Source organism: Myxocyprinus asiaticus, chromosome 22 (assembly GCF_019703515.2).
Source record: "Myxocyprinus asiaticus isolate MX2 ecotype Aquarium Trade chromosome 22, UBuf_Myxa_2, whole genome shotgun sequence".
Taxonomy (NCBI): Eukaryota; Metazoa; Chordata; class Actinopteri; order Cypriniformes; family Catostomidae; genus Myxocyprinus; species Myxocyprinus asiaticus.
This window is the reverse complement of record NC_059365.1, coordinates 44,515,348-44,540,539: the sequence shown is the minus strand read 5'-3', so window position 1 is coordinate 44,540,539 and position 25,192 is coordinate 44,515,348. Positions and strand designations below refer to the sequence as shown.

The 25,192-nt window shown below is 37.3% G+C and overlaps 1 protein-coding gene across 7 annotated transcripts in view; it reads left to right on the top strand.

Annotated features, from left to right (window-relative positions):
- LOC127413304 (mitogen-activated protein kinase kinase kinase kinase 4-like) overlaps positions 1-25,192 on the top strand; it is an 84,649-nt gene that overhangs the window by 52,556 nt on the left and 6,901 nt on the right. For all 7 annotated transcript variants that reach the window (XM_051650320.1, XM_051650318.1, XM_051650314.1 and 4 more), the window contains 4 exons: positions 3,095-3,229; positions 3,790-3,890; positions 4,951-5,100; positions 21,891-22,050. In XM_051650320.1, coding sequence (XP_051506280.1) covers positions 3,095-3,229; positions 3,790-3,890; positions 4,951-5,100; positions 21,891-22,050 — 546 coding nt within the window. The remainder of the gene's footprint in view (positions 1-3,094; positions 3,230-3,789; positions 3,891-4,950; positions 5,101-21,890; positions 22,051-25,192) is intronic.

The following is a 25,192-nucleotide window of genomic DNA, read 5'->3' as shown; positions in this document are numbered from 1 at the left end:
GGTTACGTGTCGGCCTGGTGCGCTGGCTACGAGGCACACAGTGGTCTGCCCATCACACACCGCCAGTTCACGTAACGCAGTTCAGCCAGTTGCAGCGTTTCGTATAGGGACCCCAAGTGTCACTACATCGACACAACGGCGAGTAAGTGACAAATAGGGAACGTCCTGTTTACTTGCGTAACCTCCGTTCCCTGATGGAGGGAACGAGACGTTGTGTCCCTCCTGCCACAACGCTGAACTACCCGCTGAAATGGCCGGGACCCTGTCTCGGCTCCTCAGCACAAAACCTGAATGAGTGGTTGCATACCAGCTCCTTTTATACCCGTATGTCCGGGTGAGTGGCATGCAAATACCACTCGCCAATTTTCATTGGCCTTTTATCAAAGACCAGAGGTGTTTCGGGCTCCCAAGAGCGACCACTAGTGTCACTACATCGACACAACGTCTCGTTCCCTCCATCAGGGAATGGAGGTTACGCATGTAACCAGGACATTTTTTGGCAATTTCAAGCATTGTATAGCCTTCATTCCTGAAAACAATGATTTACCGATGAGTTTCTAGAGAAAGCTGTTTCTTTTTTGACATTTTTGACCTAATATTGACCTTAAGACATGCCAGTATATTGCATACTGTGGCAACTCAAAAACAAAGACAATGTTAAGCTTCATTTAATGAACCAAATAGCTTTCAACTGTGTTTGATATAATGACAAGTGATTTTCTAGCACCAAATTAGCAATTTAGCATGATTACTCAAGGATAAGGTGTTGGAGTGATGGCTGCTGGAAATGGGGCCTGTCTAGATTTGATCAAAAATGACTTTTTTCAAATAGTGATGGTGCTGTTTTTAACATCAGTAATGTCCTAACTATATATTGTGATCAGTTGAATGCCACTTTGGTGAATTAAAGTACCGATTTTTTTTCCATAAGAGCAAAATCTGTACATTATTCCAAACGTTTGGCCACCAGTGTGTATATACAGTTGTGCTCAAAGGTTTGCATACCCTTGGAGAATTGGTAATATGTTTATTTTTTAAAGAAAACATGAGTGAGCAGGCAAAACACATTTCTTTTAATTCTTATGGGATTCATATTCAACTGTAGGTTATAACAGAATGGCGTCCCATGCACAGCTTTTGTGCAGAAGTATTTTCTGATAACATGCTGCATTCACCTTGCCATCAATTTTCACAAGATTCCTGTGCCTTTAGAGCTCAAACACCCCCAAAACTTCAGTGAGCCACCACCATGCTTCACAGTGGGGATGGTATTCTTTTCACTATAGGCCTTGTTGGTGCCTCTCCAAACATAGCGCTTATGGTTGTGACCATAAAGCTCTATTTTGGTCTTGTCACTCCAAATTACAGTGTGCCAGAAGCTGTGAGGCATGTCAAGGTGTTGTCAGGCATATTGTAACCAGGCTTTTTTGTGGCATTGGCACAGTAAAGGCTTCTTTCTGGCAACTCGACAATGCAGCTCATTTTTGTTCAAGTATTGTGCTCCTTGAAACAACCACATTGTCTTTTTCCAGAGCAGCCTGTATTTCTCCTGAGGTTACCTGTGGGTTTTTCTTTGTATCCAGGACAATTCTTTTGGCAGTTGTGGCTGAAATCGTTCTTGGTCTACCTGACCTTGGCTTGGTATCAAGAGATCCCCAAATTTTCCACTTCTTCTTAAGTGATTGTACAGTACTGATTGGCATTTTCAAGGCTTTGGATATCTTTTGATATCCTTTTCCATCTTTATAAAGTTCCATTACCTTGTTACACAGGTCTTTTGACAGTTCTTTTCTGCTCCCCATGGCTCAGTATCTAGCCTGCTCAGTGCATCCACGTGAGAGCTAACAAACTCATTGACTATACACAGACACTAATTGCAATTTAAAAAGCCACAGGTGTGGGAAATTAACCTTTAATTGCCATTTAAACCTGTGTGTGTCACCTTGTGTGTCTGTAACAAGGCCAAACATTCAAGGGTATGTAAACTTTTGGTCAGGGCCATTTGGGTGATTTCTGTTACCATTATGATTTAAAAAGGAGCCAAATAACTATGTGATGATAAATGGCTTCATATGATCACTATCCTTAAATAAATGACTGTGATTTTTTTGCATGATCAGTCATATTTTCAAAATCAATGCCAACATTTCTCAATTTCTGCCAGGGTATGCAAACTTTTGAGCACAACTGTATATATGGTGTCTTTTAAATAATCAGTTGTGTCAGTATAGTTCTAGCCAGTGTTGGGTGTAATACAATTACAAAGTAATTAGTTGCGCATTTTAAATTCTTGTAATTTAAAATGATTGTAATCAGATTAACGGATACTGACAATTACTTTTAATTTCATATTTGGGTTGCACATTTTTTAAAATTATAATATTTATTTAAAATACATTTAAAACATGAATTATGGTCATATACATCTGTTTGTGTTTGTTTTATATCTGATGGGCATATGCTGTACAACAAGTGAGTATAAGGGAGAAACTTGTGGTGCTGAGTGTATGGCTGTGTTAAATTAAGAAGAATTTAGGTATAATAAATCATATTGATCTACTGACACACAAATCGTGGGTAGTATTAAAAGTGACCAATAGCTCTTTGATATCATCTGCTGGTGGAATCCCCAAACTGCAAATGCAGGAACTGAATTTGCGCAGAGATTAGACATGGTTCTCAGACCTCTTAACGCAAGGGCCTATTTCTCAGAAAAATATCAAATTGTGATTTGCTTCACTTCCACTACATTAACATAGTACAGTATACTCCCACAGTTAGTTTGCATACACCCAGAGAGAGCACGAACACGAATCAAGTAATTAGTAATGTAATTTATTTTCAGTTAAGTAATCAATAAAGTAATCCAATTATTATTTTGAGATATATTTGGTAATTTGTAGTGAATTACTTTTTTGAGTAATTTACCCAACACTGGATTTAGGTATTTTAAAAGAGCAAGTTCAAGTTAGAATACTAAAATGAAAGATAGATTCTGAAAGCACATGAGATATGGCTCAATGAAACCATAAGCCAAACCAGGAAAGCTTGCAATTTCACAATCCTCTCAATGTTATACTGATGTGTGTAACAGGTAAGAAGAACAAACTGAGGCTGTACTACCTGTCCTGGCTGAGGAATAAGATCTTGCATAATGATCCAGAGGTAGAGAAGAAACAGGGCTGGACGTCAGTGGGCGAGCTAGAAGGATGTGTCAGCTACAAAGTCGGTGAGTCTAAGACATGTCGATTTTAAAAGATGACTCTGTTTTAATAGACTCTACAAACATCACTCAAGTATTCTTTTAAAATGCCTTGACTCCTTTTACTGCAGACAGAAATTCAGCAATCAGAAATTTAAGTTAAATTTAAAATATATTGTGCCCACTGATTGTCATTTATTTGCACACTCTGTCTGCCTTGCTTTAATGCAGCATTCACTAAAGGAATTCAGATAAAGGCACAAATACACCCAATCTTGCAGGCCAGTTCTGAGTGCAGTTGTTTTGAAAAGAATGACAATGACTTAATGTAAATACTCACGGCGCAGTGCTATTTCAGTACATTTAGCATGGTCAAACTGGATTGCAGGTGGACGGTGAATAAGATGCAGGTTTTTGTGGTGAAACACAGCACATTACAGTACTGTAATGACTGAAGGACTGATGGTTACTGTGGAATGTGTTACTTCTGTTGTTTGATAAAGTTTTCTTTCATGTCATAACTGTAAGGTTATGTTTATTGGTTGATTATCATTTAATTTACACTATTATCTTAAATGTGATTCTAGTTCGCTATGACAAAATAAAGTTCCTGGTCATCGCTTTGAGGAGTGCTGTGGAGATCTATGCGTGGGCACCCAAACCATATCACAAGTTTATGGCTTTTAAAGTAAGTCTCAGACATTAGTAGAGATGTCATAGAATTCCTCTATAACCTTTCACATTCTCACAAAGCTTGTCAAGAAGATTTCTGGCTCCTATTTCAACCAAAAATATAATTCTAAAATAAATAAGAGTTTAAATTTTGCCTAAAAAATCCATTTTTAGAACCATTAAAAAAAACAAAACATTTGTATTGTGGCATTTGTTCATTAAAATTAAACACATCTATCAATTCTCATTATGATGCAAAACAATAATGATATTTTTGAAATGATTAATTTGTAAGCATTTATACATCATGGTAGTATTTGTTATACTGCCTTTAATTTAAGCTGATTTACTAAAAAGCATCATTATTGCCAAACATTATTACAGTAAAGAAAATCTTGTGAGAATTATGATAGTCTCATTTTTTAAATAATGAGAATTACAAAAAAACTCACAGGTAAAATGTCCGGACGCTGTACAGTAATGAGAATTCTGGTGAAAATAATATCACAATGCAAAAAAATTAATGGCCTTAAAAATAAGGTTAATTGTTTTTATACAAAATATAATTTTTTTTTATTTAGGGTAAAATATGACCTGGACATTTTCTTGACAAACTTTGTGAGATTCACCTCACCTAAAGAGGTAAATAAATTATTTTGTGAAGTTATCCAAAATCCATCAGTTTACATTTACATTTTGATGTTATTCCGTTATAAAAACTAGGCTGGTATAATGATAGGTATTGTAATTGGGTTTGTGTGTTTAAATGGGTCATTTTCTAGTACGTGTCCTACTTCACTGCTGCCCTCAGAGACCTACTCCACTTCTGACGTTTACATTTAACACTTTACACAGTTGTCCTACCCATTTTTAGAGAAATGGAAACTTAGTATGTTTATTAAATGTTATTGAAAACTGTTGCTTTTTCTGTAATTGATTAGACAGAATTTGTTACCTGTAGCAGCTGTATTAGCTCACTCAGTTTTGTGTTTGCCTGTCTCTTTTTTTTTCTTTTTTTTATGCTCTGTTTATTTCCCTATAGATTATGATTAATATTCTTCTTTATCTTTGATTAGTCATTTAGCTCACTGCCTCAGAAACCCCTCTCTGTTGACCTGACGGTGGAGAATGGACAGAGGTTAAAGGTCATATATGGGTCTCACTCTGGTTTTCATGCCATTGATGTGGATTCAGGTTCACCCTTTGATCTGTACCTGCCCAATCATGTGAGTGCTCCAGCAAACATAGACCTACACCACTAGAGACCATGAGTAAACAAAATCATTCATTGCACTATTTATGTCCATAAAATCCACAGAAACAAACAGAAACATGCAACTCAGCCTCCTCAAGAGACAGGGTTTCTCAACTATGGGTTAAATAGAACTGGTGGGCACAAGATCTTCTAAGATAATTATATTAGTCATTTCATTTGCATTTGTTAGGTTTAGTTAAAGAAGATTAACATTACTTGAAATATCTTCAAGTAAATATTTTTCAAGAAATATTTGAGGTTTTCTCCAATATCAAAGATTTGATGTCAAGACCCTTGCAAATTTTGGTGAATGCAATGACTAGTTCTACTTCAGAGGCACTCATTGTAGCCTTCTGGGAACTTGTGAACAAAACTATTTCCTGGAGGACTGATTGCTGTCCTGGCAGACCGTAACATCCTGACTTGCATAGCAACCAGCAAGCAGACTGCCATTTTTCGTGTGCAATATGCGCCTTTACTACGGTAAAGGTAAATCTTTGCACATAGCTATCTCTTCAATGAAAGACTATGGGCCTCTTTCATGAAACTTTTGTAAATATATGAGTAAATTCGGAGTAATTTTTCGTGTAAAATGAACCTTCCCATAAACTTTCTAACGGATTCACAAACGCTTCGTACTTCCCAGATTTGTTAGTAAAGCGTGTGTATGTTAGTGAATTCCAAACATTTGTAAATAGTGTGCACATTCATTCACAATTATCATAATCCACACCCATGAAAACGGCATATAAGGAAGGCACCAGACTCGCTAGTGAATGCGGAATATTAATGAAATCGTCTTCATGAATAAAGTGCATTCACATCGTAATATTTTGCAAGCACAATAGCGTCTCAAAGAAAGTGAGGACTTACTGTCATCTCATGTTTTTGCTGTCATGTGATGCTCTTTTGTGAATCAAACAGTTCACGAAATCAGTAAAAATGGTTTAACGTGAGTGTAAAACATGTTCAGTTTACGCCAGGAGGAGGATGTCCACCACTATTAAACTTCTCTGGTTCAGTTTGCAGCACATCGCCAGCATCATTTGTGAAACTTCTTGGGTAAATCACGATGGAAACGGCGATATAGGCTACTTGCAACCGGAAGAATCTTCAGAGAAATTAATAGAATGCTGTAAGATATTACAGATTTGCAAGCTATACAACAATGTGCAGGCTTTTTCTATTTTTTCCCCTTTGTATTGTGTACGAACCTGCCTGCGATTTGTTTATTTATGGATTTAACCGCATTAGCATTGACCATACGTTATCAACTGAACGCAATTTACCGATGCCTATATTTAATTATGAAACCTAAATTATAGAACTCATATAAAAACAAAAAACTGTCCAAACAGTCACATTAGAGGGCATTCATTTTCTCAAGAAAAATCTAGCACTTCTGCTGAAGAAAACGATAAGCTTTGAGGGAAAAATGAAGAGATAAGAGTTGGGAAAAAATTATTCTTTGAAAAAATTAATTCAAGCAGTAAAGAAACATTTGTAAATAAGTATAGGCTATTGTTTAAAAAGAAAACAGCTTTTTCCCCCACTAATTTATGTAATTTTTTAAGGTTAATTTCACGTATTGTCATTATTTATTTAATTTAACTTCAGTCAAAATGTAGTTATTTACTTGTGATCAGGAGCAAGTTTTGAAAATACAAAAACTTTCATGAATCCAAAAAAGTCTGTCAGAACGGCTTTACAAACGATTTACACAAAAATGAGTTCTGCTCGTGTTTCATGAATGAGGCCCTATGGGTTTATTGCAAGCTTTATAATGCTTGCTAGTTTCTTAAGCTAATCACTAACCACTGTTTCATTTTCAGAGCAAATCAGTTCAGTTGGACAATTTGAGAGCAAACAATTCAAGCAGGGAACAGATCAGTTGTTTCAGCCATTATTTGAAGTATTATAATATATAGACCACCGAATTCTCATTACTGTAATGCAAAACAGTTATGATATATTATTTCAGTTGTGAAGTATTTATATGTCATGGTAGTATTTGTTTTACTGCCTTTAATTTGTGCTGATTTAAAAATCATTTTACTACAGTAATAACTGTAATTATTATAAAAGTAATTATTAGTGAGAAAAAATAGATGAAAAATATAATGATTGATGTTTGAAAAAAGGTTATTTTACTGTTCTAAAACATTTTTGCACATCTTTTGTGCAGAACTCACATTTTACATAATATGAATTATTTTTTAATTCTCTGCATTTTATTTATTATGTACTTTATGTTTTCAGATTTAACTTGTTTAGTACGTATTTCTTTATATTTCTAAAAGAAAAAATATTTTAAACTTTATATAATGCAATGAATGTACATCTTTTTAAATAAACCGTTTGTTTGCTAATGACTGATATGCCAATGGTTTTAATTTGGCCAGTAAATATCGGTGGCTGATGCATTCCTAATTTAAATGAGAAATTTGGATAAAATGTCTTTATGTAAATCGTAATGGTACTTAAAATAAGCTTCATTTTCTTTTCTTTTTTTCTTTTGATTTTGCAATAAAATATGTGCTAGACGCGTTTTCGTGAGATTCACGCTAAATCAAAATATCAGTCATCTTTAAATCCTCTTACAACATTTTTTAAATGTGTACATTCATGTTGTTTATGTATGCTCACGTTCATTTGAATTCATATTAATCGTTTTCCATCAGCCAAACTACAAAAAATGTAATATAACCATAGTTGATTTGTTAGTGGAGTATTGTGATGATATAGAGCTGTATCTCTCTACAGCACTGACAGTCCACACACCCACACAACAGCGTTTAGTGCTCTGAGTGGATCGAGAGCAATGACTGTAGCGCACACCCACGACTGTACTCATACTCCAAACACCACTAAGGTAGCCCACATACTGTAGTTACAGGCTCATTCACCCTCACAATCCATGTGTGTGTACTAGTTTCTCCAAACTCATCTCTAGGACAAAAATATCTCTCTGCAGCCTTCACTACGCTCCCAAAGCATTGACCCATCCAGATGACCTGTTATTTGACAAGATTTTTTTTCTTTTCTAATAACAGGCTGTAGATAAATTTAGCATGATCTTGTGGTGCGCAGCAGAACTGGAGGCTGGGCAGCACTCCATCATGTAGCCTCCATATGTACGTTTTCTCTTCACATTCTTTCAGTTACTCACTCACTCTTCACACACACACACATACACTGCATTAAAGGCACTTGTGGTTGCAATTTGCCGTCTTTCATGCAGTTGTTGTGTTTCAGTGGCACACACTCATTAGTCAACTCTTTTTTTCGTGCACTTCTCTTGGCGTTGTGTAATTCTGCCTCACGCTCTTGAACGCACACCACTGTCTGTTCGTGGCAGTGTGTTTGCGAGGTCTGTGCTGATGAGAATCCCTCGGCAGAGGATCAAGATCGCGCTGCGGCTCTGGGTGCCCGTGTTGATGCTCAGGATTGTGGTGGCTCTTCAGAGTGATAGCAGCACAGTGCGTGTGAATTTATCCCTCAGTCAGGCAAGTACAGTGACAGGTGTGAGTGTGTGTGATGTGTTAATACAGTAGAGGTGTAAGTACTAATGATTCTGTTCAGAATTTAGATTCTAATGTTTTGTTGTCAAGAGTTTGGTTTTTAATACCTAATAAGTATTTTGTGCAAGTAATTAGAGGAAGTTGTTGTTGTTTTGAATAGTGTACTGACTTCACTTCTGAGTTCCATGATACATTTAGCAGGCTCTTAAAGGTATAGTTCACTCAGAAATGAAGATTTTGTCATTATTTTCTTACCTTCGTGTTGTTTCAAACTCTAATGTCTTTCTTTAATGGAACACAAAAGGAGATGTTAAGGAGAATGTTAGGGACTTCAGTGCATCAGTCACCAGTAGGTTTGGGAACCAAGAACTGGTTCTAGTTCAGAGATTATTAAAAATACTAGAACCGAATGATTTTCATGACTTTTGGTTCCGTTAACGGAAACACACAGTGTGAAACACATAGTGTGCACAGTGTATTGATTCCCGAACAAATGACTCTTACGAGACGGTTCTTTTTAGTGAAACCACTTAGACATCAATTGGAATGGTTACTAAATTATTCTTATACTGATGTGCAAGCATAGTTGGGGAGTAACAGAAAACATGTAACAGGATTACGTATTTAAAATACAAAATATAAGTAACTGTATTCCACTACAGTTACAATTTAAATCATTGGTAATTAGAATACAGTTACATTCAAAAAGTATTTAGATTACTGAAGAGATTACTTTGCATTTTAGTGTCATTTGTTTCATTTAATATTTAGTCCTTTCAGATGGAAAACATTTATACATATAAATGATGTGATCCAAAGTGCATTTGAACAGCGGTGAAACACTTTCTTATGATGTGTTACATTCATACGAGCAGACAGAGAAGTAAGTTTGAAGTAAGTTTGGAGCAGAAGAAATAGAAATAAACCTTGTGCAAATTGTCAGCTTTACGCTAAGATAAAATGCTATTTATAGTAATTTTACATGCACGTGTTACCAGGCACGATCATATTTTTTTATCAAGAAAATTCACGTTAGATCATAATTTCTTATTTTCTAGTAAGACCTTTGATATTACGGCAAAAATTGTATACTTGATGATAATATTTGTATTGTTTTCCTGTAAAAATATCTAAAAATCCTTAAAACAAGATCAGTTTGATTGATCTTGTTTTAGAAACAACACTGCATAAGATATTTAGGTTTTTCAGAGAATGTATTTTTAACGTGTATTTTGTCTTACTGTACTGGCAGAGTTTTTATAGTCAAAACAAGTGAAAAAAATCTACCAGTGCTGAAGAAGTAATCCAAAGTATTTAGGATACGTTACTGACCTTGAGTAATCTAACGGAATATGTATACACTGATCAGCCACAACATTAAAACCACTGACAGGTGAAGTGAATAACATTGATTATATCCTCACAATGGCACCCGTCAAGGGGTGGGATATATTAGGCAGCAAGTGAACAGTCAGTTCTTGAATTTCATGTGTTGGAAGCAAGTAAAATGGACAAGCGTAAGGATCTGAGTGACTCTGACAAGGGCCAAATTGTGTTGACTAGACAACTGTGTCAGAGCATCTCCAAAACGGCAGGTCTTGTGGGGTGTTCCTGGTATGTAGTGGTTAGTACTAGTGGTCGACCAATATATCGGCGAGGCAGATAAATCGGCCGATGCCGATAAGCCTCGGCAATATATGTTGGTCGACCACTAGTAAATGTTCCTGTTTGGCCAATTTTTTTCTTCTTTAGGGCGCCGAAAATCGGCTGCTTACATGTGAAGCGACTGAGACATGTAAATGACCAGTCACGGTTCGTTTTATTGTTATGTGCATCGAGTTACTAAAATAATAGACCGGTGTGCAACACAGTGTCATTTAAACGGTCCGAATATCAGAGCCGCGGCAGACACGTTTGAGCTTATAATGTTAAAGTGCTCACCTGTTTCATTCTCCCTCTCTCTCTTCAACAGTTCCCTTTTTATCTTGTCTAATGATAAAAAGGCAAATATCAATAAAACTAATATCATATATACCGTCTGCTAATATGCACATATCTCTTTAAACAGATGTAATAAACCAACCTCACACAACTTGAGCAGATCCAGCGTCCTGTGGAGCGCTCCTTTATTTACCTCTAAAGCACGTATTCTAACAGTCTTTCCTCAACAGTTCCCTGTAACTTTAAACTTTCTTTTCTAATGATAAAAGGCAAATATCAATAAAACTTCTATTATATACCGTTTGCAAATATGCAGATATCTCATTTTAAACAGATGTCATGAAAATCCAGTATTTTCTTCCTGTTGAGCACTCATCTAATATCTTCCTCTGAATGTCGTATTCCATCAGCCAGAATCAAAACTTCAGGATCAGGATCAAAAGTTCCTCTGATTCACAAATCATGATGTTAAGTAATCACAATACAAGCAGGCGATCCAGGCTGTTTAAACTGTCAGGAGATTACTGCTGCTCAATGGATCCACACGAGCGCATGAGTGCAACCAAAGTCTTTCTAGCAAGTCAGTCCACAGTCGGCCCTGTTTGGAATGCTCTTGGAAGGCTATTTCCAGTCATGAGAGTGCAGCTCCAATCTACTTGAATGGGGAAGAACGAAATCTTCAAAATGGTTGGTCACGATTACGATCAAAGAACATATTTCAAATCAGCAGTAAAATCTGACAACACTGGTGTCATGAATGGTGCTTCTTTACCTCAGATTACGCTAAAAAACACAATCTTCCCAGCTTTTATAGCTATTGCGTTGATTGACAGGCGATGTCTGTATCTAAAAGGTGATTGGCTCTTTTACCTGTAAGGCGGGACTTCCTATCTACATCCGTTGACCGTTAGCTGCAGTTGGGCATTCTAATATTTCCCATTCATTTTAATAGAAGTGACCCGTCTCTGCTAAATAGTCTCTGGTGCAACTTCAAGGTAAAAGCGCTTCATGTGTACTATGAGTAAATGTCTTATTCACTATGTACTGTATGTACAATTGGTTTGATTCTGTATTTTTTGAGTAAATGCGATTGCTAACATGGACATGCCATCCATGGTTGCTGGACTACTGTGTGTACTGTTATTTCTTCTTCCTGATATATTAACAACTTCTTCATGTGTAAATAAATTACTACAATTTGATGACTAAACAGAAATCAGAAGAAACTGCTATCTACCATTTAAAATACAATATATTTTGTATAACTTTTTTACAAAGATTTGTGTGAAATTGAGTGAATATAGTGCTAAATAAGAGTTTATTATTTTTTTTTAGCAATTTTGTGTTGTTTACCATATTCAATTTTGTGACATCTGCATTGTATCGGCCTATCGGCCACCCTGCTCTCTGGATATTGGCATCGGCCATTAAAAAACCCATATCGGTCAACCACTAGTTAGTACCTACCAAAAAACAGGGTCATGGGCACCCAAGGCTCATTTATGCGGGTAGGGAATGAAGGCTAGCCCGTCTGGTCTGATCCCACAGAAGAGCTACTGTAGCACAAATTGCTGAAAAACTTAATGCTGGCCATGATAGAAAGGTGTCAGAACACGCCAAGCGCAGACCGGTCAGAGCGCCCATGCTGACCCCTGTCCACTGTCGAAAGCGCCTACAGTGGGCACGTGAGCATCAGAACTGGACCATGGAGCAATGGAAGAAGGTGGCCTGGTCTGATGAATCACGTTTTCTTTTAGATCATGTGGATGGCTGGGTGTGTGTGCATCGTTTACCTGGGGAAGAGATGGCAGCAGGATGCACTGTGGGAAGAAGGCAGGCTGACGGAGGCATTGTGATGCTCTGGGCAATGTTCTGCTGGGAAACCTTGGGTCCTGGCATTCATGTGGATGTTACTTTGACATGTACCACCTACCTAAAGATTGTTGCAGACCACATACACCCCTTCATGGCAATGGTATTCCCTGATGGCAGTGGCCTCTTTCAGCAGAATAATACACCCTGCCACACTGCAAAAATTGTCCAGGAATGGTTTGAGGAACATGAAAAACAGTTCAAGTTGTTGACTTGTCCTCCAAATTTCCCAGATCTCAATCCGGTTGAGCATCTATGGGATGTGCTGGACCAACAAGTCAGATCCATGGAGGCCCCATCTTACAGGACTTAAAAGATCTACTGCTAATGTCTTGGTGCCAGATACCACAGGACACCTTCAGAGGTCTTGTGGAGCCCAAGCCTTGATGGGTAAGATCTGTTTTGGTGACATGAGGGGGACCTACACAGTATTAGGAAGGTGGTTTTAATGTTGTGGCTGATCGTTGTATATACAGTATATATGTATAAATCATTGTGGCGAGCAGGGCAGGGCCAAGCGGCGTCTGGGCAGAGCGAGGCCGGGAAGATAAGTGGTGAATGAGCTCCACCTGTGTGCCACACCGGTCTCGTGTTCCAGTGAGGGGCGGCGGGAATATCTGAGGAGAGGAGACAGCGGCAGACGAGAGAGAGTTGCATGAAGGTGTCTGTGTGTATCTGCATGTCAGTGTGGTGTTGCTGAAAAGCAAACCTTTTGTGTACTGCTAAAAAGCGGCCTTATTGTGTGTGACTGAAAAGTGCTAAAATAAATGTCTACGTGTTTTGTCAAGCCGGCCCCAGCTTCCTCCTTTCCATAATTGTTACAATCATATATTACAATTATAAAAACATTTATTACAAGAATTGTCTATCTTATCTTAATGTTAATTTGAACAAGGATAATGACTGAATTAAGTTTTTAATAAATTTTGTACATAAAACAGTTCTTGTTAAGTGCAAAGACTTGCAGTTTAGTAAGTGAATCAGACATAATTCAGCTGCTGTTTCATTGAGTTCATTCAGTTAAGGATTAGTCAGACTGATTCACACCAATAACTTGAAAGTACCAGCTCAAGATTCATTCATTGGTTTTGAGTGCAGCAAACACAACGCAATAGAAAGGTGTGCTGTTGTGGGGTTTTTCACAGCCTCGTTCTAACAGCAAAATCAAAACTTGGGTAAAATATTATTTCTTTAGTTGTGACACTGGAGATTCAGCAGAGCAGGAAACATCACAAGTCCAGAATAAACGATATGCTGCTTTAATTACTTAATTACTGCTTTAATTAATCAAACAACAATACTAAGAGAAAAAGAGAACCGCTCACTGCTCTGGGCTGGATAGCTTTAGCAAACTATCTGAAATCAAACATTAATGCAAACAAACTGTTTGTATTTTAAAGTACAAACTCACTTAGTAAAAACAATAATTCTGGAAATAATATTATAAAATGTAATAAAGTTATAACCTCTAATATTTATCCTTAAACGGGCCTATGTTGCCATTATTGCTGTGAGAGACTTGCACAAACATCACAGTGGGATGGGTTGTCATGGCACTGTTTTAAAAAAGTTTTAGCGCATCAAAATAAAGCTGATGGAAATGCAAATTATCACAAAAATTTCACGAGTGTCGACATAATATTTTTCCATTTAACTCTAGCACATAAACTCTATGTCGATACTTCAAATGTCACGAAAAACTGGTTTGGAAACACTTTTTGTCGAGAAAATTGGCATTAACGCAAAAATGTAGTGTCACATGACAGAATTTACCCCAATCGTTAGCCATTTTATTGTACGTGATTATGGATTGATCTTAATGGCATAAAGAACCGATCACTGCAAACATGACACTTCCAGGAGTGCCAACACAAATATATCATATCATGCAACAAGTGCACGGAGAACAAATGAATGGTCACTGTTTGTGATTCATTTAATCGCATTAGCCATCCGTTTATTTATTAAAGTTGCTTTTCCACACCATTAAGAATAATAGACGGCAGTCACGGAATTAGCCCATAATACAAAACACATATCATTTCTGTGCACAAAGAGGTTTTAAATGAAAAATAAATACACAATATTAGGAGAAAAGCTTCAGTGTGCTTTTTTGGAACACTAACATACTATTAAATTATTCTTTATACTTTTGAAAATATTCCGGCAAAATTCCCTGTATTAAATTAAATAAATTACCAAACGAAAAAATATATATTTTTAGACCTATATATGCCTTTTCTTTACACAAAATTCAAATTAGCCTTACCCTGTTCTGTAGACGAATAAAGTCGGCTGAATGACATTTTCTACACTTCAGGACTATAAACTATCAGAACTATTTGTCCAATGAGTTCACTTTCAGAAAACCAGCTTTTGAACATTAAATATTTTAAATCTAACCCTCTTTACCTCGGATCGCATTTGCTGAGCTTCTTCAGAAAATGTAAATTGCATTATGACATTAAATTAATTTCAGATGACAGTCAAGTTCAGTTGGTCATTAAAAGTTGCTGGACAAATATACAGGACATAATGCAGCTGTGATGGCGATGCTTTAGATTAGATGATTGTTCAAAATCGCCTACTGAATATCAGGAATGTATCATATGTAAACCCTGATATCACACCGCATCATTTTTCTTTAATAGCTGTGCACACAGCATATACACATCGACGAATGGTCCTTATTCTAAGACTGAAAGTTTCCCCCACTACTTGGTGCAGGATGCCAGCTTGAACAGGGCCTTGATGATTCGCTTTCAGGTCCGTACCGGTAGCAACCTGCTATAAGCGCAACATCAGGACCAATATTACAGTCCTATCAGAAGGGCAACTGTTCCCTTTTGATTGCAATTCCTCCTCTTCTGATTGCATTTACAGTATTTGTGAAATTTAAATGACAGTAAGCTGGCTAATGTCAATGTATTGTCTCAATACTCTCCCTATTTTACCAAAATTTCGGAGGAAAAAATATTAGGGACATCTGGGAGGCGAAAGATGCACAATTAGTGATAAACACACATTTCTATATGGAAACAACTAAAGGGTGGATTTCTTTTGTGATAAACCAAAACTTATGTGATAAAGTGTTTTTTTAGTCATAACGTCATCATGCACACCATTTTTATCAATAAAAGGCCATTTGAATGGAAACAGGCAGAAGACGGCAATTTGTTTTACGCATTTTCACTTTGTCGATAACAAAATAGCACGAAAAGTGGATGGAAACTAGGCTAATGATGCAAGTTATAACATCATGCAACACCGCAAATTAAAATGTTTATCTGCCCTGCTGTAGCTAAAAAAGATCATCATATCGATTTAATAGGCTAAATCAACGTGAATGTTTTTAAGTATTTTTTTTTTTCCCCTGTCAAATCATCCCACAGGCCACATTGTCCTTTGCGTGCCAAATTTGGCCTGCAGGTCACACGTTTGTCACCCCTGCTCTAAACTGTCTCTGAGACAACTGTGTTAATTTAAATGTTGTACTTCAGACCTGTGAGACCTCAGTCAGGCAGTGCTGATTGCTTTGTCATTTGACAATGTGCAGTTAAAGATTCACAAGAGTTTTGATGTAATCCGTGGAATTTTACAAAATAATAAATGAATAAATAAAATAGGTTATAACATTTCTTGTTTCATTTTCTTGTACTGGATGCTTGATGCAAATCTCGTCATCAGCAGAGTGCACGAGCACTCAACGCACGCAGCCCGATTTTTCTAACCGTGCGTCTTTGAACGCGACGACTGCGCATGTACTGGGAATTATATGCACTAATTAGTGGATCCACAAGGTGGAAATACTCACATTTGAACTGTTGCTGTCACGAAGGAATGCTAGAAGAAAACATAATCGCCGGTAAATAACAGGAGACAAAGGTAAAAACAACTTAACAGTAGATATGCACGTCAAGAGTGCGTGTGTGAGTAGGTCCGGAGATACATGCATTTGTAAAACTTGAGTCTGAAGGAATATAAAGATATCTTTTTGTGTCTAAACTCCTGAAGAGAAATTGTCCGGCGTCTCATAGCAGTCGTAGCATGCATGCACCAAACGCGTTCGACTGTATGCAGACATGTTAAAATCTAAGTATACTTTGGGCTTAGGTCAAGCCATTACAACAAAAAATTTGAAAAAAGCACATGTCAGTTGCGTGGGAAATGTATTTAGACATGATATTTATGAGTGCAGAACAGTACAGTTACTAAAGCTGTACTACAGAACTTTGGGCACTCTAGCGACATCTGTGGTTGAAACCTAAAATTGCAAGGAAATTTGACGCGAGTTGTGTGATTCGGCACTGCTCTTCTGGTGAATGAATCTAAGGGTTTGCGGTTACCTGGACATTGCCTGTGATCATCACTCAGAGATATACACCAGCATAGTCATTGTCATAATATGCTATTTTCATGTTAATATTATATTATTCATTTAAACGTTTATAATAATAATACAGTAGCTATGCACGGCAAACAATAACACTGTAGTATAAAAATGAGGATTCAATAATGATGGGGTTGAAATATTCTTTATTAAACATGAAAATAATGCAGAAATTAGCAATATAACAGTTACAATAATAAACAGTTTATTTTATAATTTCTTTGGAATTAAAGTTAGAAAAGAGAGATGGTCACATGCTAAAAATATTATTATGTAACTGTGCTTTGAAATTTGTACATTATAAACAACTTGAGATGAGCATACATTTTTGGGGAAATACCTTGTACATTTAGTGGCTTTTAGATGCAATTTTAAATTGTCTACTTTATTTAAACAGAATATCTGCTAAAAGGGCAATGGACATTGACAACAACTTGTGCATTTTTGTGACTGGGGTAAAAGAAATAAGAAAACAGCGGCACAAGCACTGAAAGACACACTTAGGGAACCTTAAAACTGGAGCAATGTTATAAAATACTCAGAAGTCATGAATATAAATAAACATGTTCCATTAAAGCATGAAAAGAAATATAAGCTTCAACAACCAACCAGAAATTATATCCAAGCATTATAGTTCAGTTAACAGTTAAACATCCATTAGGAGAATGATGTCCTGCTGCTGTGTGATGGTTATATGACATTACAGTAAGACAAACAGCTAGCCAGACTGTCACATGGATGGATGGATAGATAGAGAAAGAACAGCAAGAGAGAGAATGAGAGAGCAAAAGCATATTAAAGGCCCTTTGTGGGTTTGTTTACATTAAAAAACTTTTAACAGTTGGAGTTTGAAAATAACGAGCACTCCGCTGGCCCCTTTGGAAATTCTGTCAATGCAAGTTTATGGGATTTTTCTACGTTTTGATCCTCCATTGTCCAATCAGTTCAAAAAGACAAATCAAACTATTCCAGAACAGTCTGAAAGTCTGTGCTGAGTTTGGTGGATGTAGCTTGAAAGCCTTAGGAGGAGTTACAGTTGATCATTTTAATCTTCATTTAGGGATATTGGAAAAACCCTAAAACCATGTCTGTCAAGCCAACATAAATATAGCCACAAGCTGCAATTATAGGGGTCCAAGCAGTTTGAAAAAAAGGGAGAAAATGACCTAAATTGCCAAATTTTAAAGAACAGATCTGTTATTGTCAAAGAAATGTCATTATTAAATGCTCTAGTTACTTTGTAGATATTCTGTCCACTATTTTAAGTTTTCCAAGCAACCAACTTTTTCAAAATCCTTTTAGACCACTGGTCCGATTCACATACCCCCCCCCCCCAAAAAAATTTATTTTGTTTCTAGTCCATACAGCTCCCGCTGCGCAATGACTCCCAACAGTTATAGTATAACAGTTCTTTTGTCCATTCTGTTGTCGAAGACAATAATTAGATTTTATCACTAATACCAATTATATTATGAAGACGTATTATACAGTGCATCCGGAAAGTATTCACAGCGCTTCACTTTTTCCACATTTTGTTATGTTACAGCCTTATTCCAAAATGGATTAAATTCATTATTTTCCTCAAAATTCTACAAACAATAGCCCATAATGACAACGTGAAAGAAGTTTGTTTGAAATCTTTGCAAATTTATTAAAAAAAAAAAAAAAAAAAAATCACATGTACATAAGTATTCACAGCCTTTGCCATAACACTCAAAATTGAGCTCAGGTGCATCCTGTTTCCACTGATCATCCTTGAGATATTTCTACAACTTGATTGGAGTCCACCTGTGGTAAATTCAGTTGATTGGACATGATTTGGAAAGGCACACACCTGACTATATAAGATCCCACAGTTAACAGTGCATGTCAGAGCACAAACCAAGCCATGAAGTCCAAGGAATTGTCTGTAGACCTCCGAGACTGTATCGAGGCACAGATCTGGGGAAGGGTACAGAAAAATTTCTGCAGCATTGAAGGTCCCAATGAGCACAGTGGCCTCCATCATCCGTAAATGGAAGAAGTTTGGAACCACCAGGAATCTTCCTAGAGCTGGCCACCCGGCCAAACTGAGCGATCGGGGGAGAAGGACCTTAGTCAGGGAGGTGACCAAGAACCCGATGGTCACTCTGACAGAGCTCCAGCATTTCTCTGTGGAGAGAGGAGAACCTTCAAGAAGAACAACCATCTCTGCAGCACTCCACCAATCAGGCCTGTATGGTAGAGTGGCCAGACAGAAGCCACTCCTCAGTAAAAGGCACATGACAGCCCACCTGGAGTTTGCCAAAAGGCACCTGAAGGACTCTCAGACCATGAGAAACAAAATTCTCTGGTCTGATGAAACAAAGATTGAACTCTTTGGCCTGAATGGCAAGCGTCATGTCTGGAGGAAACCAGGCACTGCTCATCACCTGGCCAATACCATCCCTACAGTGAAGCATGGTGGTGGCAGCATCATGCTGTGGGGATGTTTTTCAGCAGCAGGAACTGGGAGACTAGTCAGGATCGAGGGAAAGATGAATGCAGCAATGTACAGAGACATCCTTGATGAAAACCTGCTTCAGAGCCCTCTGGACCTCAGACTGGGGCGAAGGTTCGTCTTCCAACAGGACAACGACCCTAAGCACACAGCCAAGATAACAAAGGAGTGGCTATGGAACAACTCTGTGAATGTCCTTGGGTGGCCCAGCCAGAGCCCAGACATGAACCCGATTGAACATCTCTGGAGAGATCTGAAAATGGCTGTGCACCAACGCTCCCCATCCAGCCTGATGGAGCTTGAGAGGTCCTGCAAAGAAGAATGGGAGAAACTGCCCAAAAATAGGTGTGCCAAGCTTGTAGCATCATACTCAAAAAGACTTGAGGCTGTAATTGGTGCCAAAGGTGCTTCAACAAAGTATTGAGCAAAGGCTGTGAATACTTATGTACATGTGATTTATTTTCGTTTTTTATTTTTAATAAATTTGCAAAGATTTCAAACAAACTTCTTTCACGTTGTCATTATGGGGTATTGTTTGTAGAATTTTGAGGAAAATAATGAATGTAATCCATTTTGGAATAAGGCTGTAACATAACAAAATGTGGAAAAAGTGAAGCGCTGTGAATACTTTCCGGATGCACTGGATGTGAAAATCTATCAGGCCGATTACCTGGTGGTTACATTTTCTTGGATGCAACTTTGACCAGTTTGTTTGCTTTTTGTTTTAAGATGTGTCAAACTTTAGTACTCGATGATATAAGCTTGTCTTGTTGTAATTCTCCAGGAATACAGTTGTAGGCTTAAGCATTTGTGACAGTCCCCATGAAAAGATCCCATGAAATTAGTTACATTAAAGCTATGTAAACTAGTGCTGCAACAACTAATTGATAAAATCAATAATTATCGATAATAAAAATCATCAACAGTATTTGTGGCAAGCATGGAGAAACTCCATCAGTGATGTAATTTTATAGCCCAGTGAAAATGTTTAGCATGATAACTCATTTGAAAAATGACAGAGACAAGTTGAAGTGGAAAAAACATGATCCAAGATGTCCAGCGCAGGAGAGCACTTTATAAGCACTTCAAAGAAGATCTTAATAAGCAAACAGTTTAATGTGGAGCTGTTGCTGCATCAGATGCAATGACAGAGTGAGTGTGCTGTTTGGTGTGCTTGGGAGTTGTTTCTCTCCAGCTCATAACTTACATTTTACTGTTATCTTCTGTGTTTTGTAATGTGTATATGTTATGAATTCAAAATCAGGTGCGTATTTCCATTTTGCAGACCTGTTTGTCTTTACCACAAGTGAGTCTCCGTTAAACTTCATGAGCAAATGAGCGCACATCCACATCAATCAAACCGATCGCAGTAGGCGATGAAGAAATGGAGCGCAATCATTTTAATTAAACTTGCAACATCATACCACGATTTCAGTTTCAATGTGCTCAGTTGTGCAGCTTTCATGGATATCACACTGATGCCTTTGAGGTCAAAGTGTGCGGTTTAAAGTGTTTTAGATGGTTTCTCCTCATCATGTAAGTGCATGTAATACAATGAGCTCCGGGATGAGACTTTTCAGCACCAGAGTGAATCTGATGATTGTACTATATTAAACTGTATATAATGCTGAATATAAAGTACACCGATCAGCCACAACATTAAAACCACCTGCCTAATATCGTGTAGGTCCCCCTTATGGTACCAAAACAGCATCAACCCGCATCTCAGAATAGCATTCTGAGATTATATTCTTCTCACCACAATTGTACAGAGTGGTTATCTGAGTTACTGTAGACTTTGTCAGTTTGAACCAGTCTGGCCAATGTATAATTATCCTTAGGATCTGATATTTGATAGTCCTGATAGTCCCAAATGTAATGTCTGATTTTACCAGTAAATTTATATTATGGCAAACATTATGTTACCGTATAAGCATACCATTAAAAAAATATTATTGAAAAGAATAGTTTAGAAACATTTAATCTGTGACAATAGTATTTTAAAACTTACAATATTCATTTAAAATACTTAAAATGTATGAAATCTGTGACAGTGTACAAGCATATGTATCTAATATAATTATGTATTTTTCAGCTGGGCAGAACTATTCATATTTTTATTAATTATTAATATTAATATTGCCTCCAGCTGGGCTGATTTTTTGTTTTACAAGTAAAGGAAAGGAACTGTTTGCATTTGTCCTGAAAGTAATAACAATAATAAAAAATTCTAACTTAACTTTTCATGATTCAAGATTTGTTTTGATTATGTTTGCTTGTTTACCCAAGAGCTATAACAAAAATATGATGATAGTGAAAATTTACTTTGGAGGGTAGAATTCACAAAAATTATTCTCATTTAGGAGGGTTTTGAACTAAATGTTTGAAACCAACATACTAAACCTAGAGAAAATACACATTTGCGCAATTGGAATTTTGACTCCAAATCTTAGTCTGCCCCATGTACATTTTGCAGACACTGGACAGAGGTTAATTAATGTAGGCTTGATAATTTTCTGTTTGATAATAGGTAGTCTTTGTTTTATGTGTGTGTTTAGATTCAAGGTCTGATTCGGCCTCATGCCATCATCATTCTGCCCGGCAGCGGTGGGATGGAGCTGTTGCTGTGTTACGAAGACGAGGGCGTCTATACTGACACCTATGGCCGCATCACCAAGGAGACGGTGCTGCAGTGGGGGGAGATGCCCGCCTCTGTCGGTGAGTTTCACAGCTGCACACTGCATTAGGAATATTATGTAGAACAGATTAACTTTAACAGGCTTCAAAATGGACAAAATGTTAGAAACAGACATGCAGTACAAAGATTACAATGATTGCATTGAATGCAGCTGAATTTTTATACCAATATTTTATGTTTGTTTCTCTATTTTAGTTGTAAAGTGTTATGAAATGAGACTCTTTGATCGCATAATGGCTGCAAGCGATATTATTTCCATTGAGATTCAACCATGATTAATTAAGCAATATCACACAAGCAAGTGTGCGATATGGCCCTACATCAGCACTGCACGGCCTCATCTCATAGCACTTGAACCCGAGTATGCTCATAAAAACCGCATTTGTGCATGGAACTACTTTTTTATGTGACGAATCAGAATATGCCATTGCTGGTTCAAACAAAATGATGCGTCCAAGCCTCTGTTAGTAATTCAAAAATGTCACTTTAGTGTGTGTATGTGAGAAAGAGAGAGAGAGAGAGAGAGAGAGAGAGAGAGTGTGATCACCTGTTGATGATGCTGTAGTTAGACAGCTTTCTGAAGATTATGTCATTTTAGTCGAATTCAACCTATTTTCTCAGTGGAAAAATAGCCGTCCAAGCGGGGGTATTCCTCTCTATTTCGCGGTAGCTGGTGCACAAGAGTCTTTCGCTATAGAAACCACAATCTCCTCCGCCATTTTGAACAGTATTTTCTCTCCAATGTGGAAACTCCGGTAAGAGGTAAGCACCTTGAGTTTGTGTAATTAATCAGTCTGTTGTGTCTCTCAGCTGTTATGAGCCGTAATGCTGAAGTTGTTCGTTTAAAGCCATTTCCTAGCTTTAGTAGTGTAGTAGTAATCCGATAGATCACGTAGTGCTGATGAATGAAAACACTGAGTGATGCTGACTCACTTCATGTCACCAGCTGGCTCATATAACACACAAAAATGGTCTTTTGTGGCACCTGCTGGCTAAAATCTGTAATGTCACAAAAATAAATGTAAAGAGACACAGATAGCTCTTAACACACCTGCACTGCTCTTAGACTTTATTTTAGAATGGCACGAACACAAGTGGAGTGATACACACAGTGAAGCGTCCGAGTGCTGATGTTCTGAGACATCAGTATTCATGGAACGTCTCTCGTCCAATCAGATTTGAGGACCAGAACTAACTGTTGTATATTTGTCATTAAAGAACTTTCTTAATAGGATAGTTCACCCAAACATTATATTCTGTCATCATTTGTTTTCACCCGTGGAACACAAAATAAGACGTTAGGCAGAATGTTAGGGACTGAAAGTCTCAGTCACCATTCATTTTCATTGCATCTTTTTTCCATACAGTGAAAGTCAATGGTGACTGAGGCTGTCATTCTGACGAACATCCTCTTTTGTGTTCCAAAGAAGAGAGAATGTCATACGGGTTTGTAACATTTAGGGAGAGTAAATTATATTTTTCACGTTTGGGTAAATTATCCCTTTAAGGAAGTTCTTTAATAACAAAATATGTCGAGTAAATATGACAAAATAAGAACAAACTAAATAAGTGATTTGGCTGGATGAGTCATCTTTCTACTTGCTACATTAAAATGGATTTGAGTGCGGAGAATACCAAAGAAGTCCTTCAACTCTGATGGGGGAATTTACTAAACAGTTGAACCACTACAACAGCCTGTGTTCTATTCACTAATTACCCACAATCTAGTTTAAGTAGGCGCAATCAGCACTGAAATTGCGCAGCGTCTAGAGTATTTAAATTAAGTCATTGCCTTTCCTTTCCGCACACACGCCTCCTTTTTATGCAAATTATGTTTATTGTAGATTGCGCTTGATTCAGAAAAATTGCCTACCGCAATATACATCACTCAATTACCGCCAGATGAAAGCAGGGGGTCAAATTATTTTTTATTTTTAAAGAGATGTGTGTGTGTGTGTATTTTCTATCAATCGTATAAGCAGTAATGGATCAAATAATAATCAAATTATGGAGAAGAGAATTATAACCTAGCATATATCCAGATGCAAGGTGTAGTGAAGCGCACTTTCGGTATGTTAAAGAGATGATTCAGATGTCTGGATCACAGTAGTGAGTGATACTGTTCAGTCCAGCCAAAGTGTGTCCAATTACAGTGGTCTACTGCATCCTACGCTATATAGTGTTCAGAATCGTCCCACAAGGTCAGAATTGTGCATGCAAATTGCATTCAGCTGAGATTTTGTAGGCGTGTTTGTGCCGTTGCCTGATCTGCATAATTGCTTTATTGTATCGGCCGCTTAACCAGCACAGAAAGCACATGCAAATAACCTGCGCTTTTCTGGGTGAATTCATTCTTGGTGAATGAATGTTATCAAGTGTTAAAAAAAACAGGTGATCTGTAATAGTTTTGTATTTAGTAGTTTTAATATACATAGAGATACAGTTTTAATATACATTTTGTTAAAACACTTCACTCTTCCTGTAAAGTTGTTTAAATCTTCCTTTTAGCAGTGGGACTATTTTTCAAGGCAGATAATCTTTTGGTTACGCATTGTCATCATAATTCCTGTGGGTGGAGTTTACTTTACATCACGTCCCTTTCTAGTGTCCTTGTGTGTAATGTGCAAAAGTTACCAGGTTTATTGAAGTTACATGTTCACAGCATCGAAGTTTAAAGATTAAATATATACAAAATGTCAGTAAGTGATTCTGTCACACTGGTCTCATGTTAACACATTTATGTTTAAGTTTCGTGGCAATACTTTTGAAACAATATGTTTTTTTATTAATGTTTATGACTTTTAACTGAAGAATATTATTCGATGCTGTTGATATAATTTGTATTGCACTCAGAACGTTTCCTTATGCCCTCCAGCTACGTTTCCAACTTATCAGAAAGCTGAAGCCACTTGTAATTTTTGGCAGTATAGCTTCAGCACCTTATTATTACTCGCAAAATGGGACGAGGCTTTATGAATTTAAATTCAGCCATGTAGTGACTCAGAAATTTGGCGCAATTCTGACTATATGACCTTGATTGCCATGTGGGAAATGAGGCTCATGGTAGGTTTCCAGCCAAGATTAATGTTCCTCTATGATTGTTCTTCAATTATTCTTCACTATCTCTCCAGCTGAGACACAAAGCAGTCTGCAGGGCTGGAG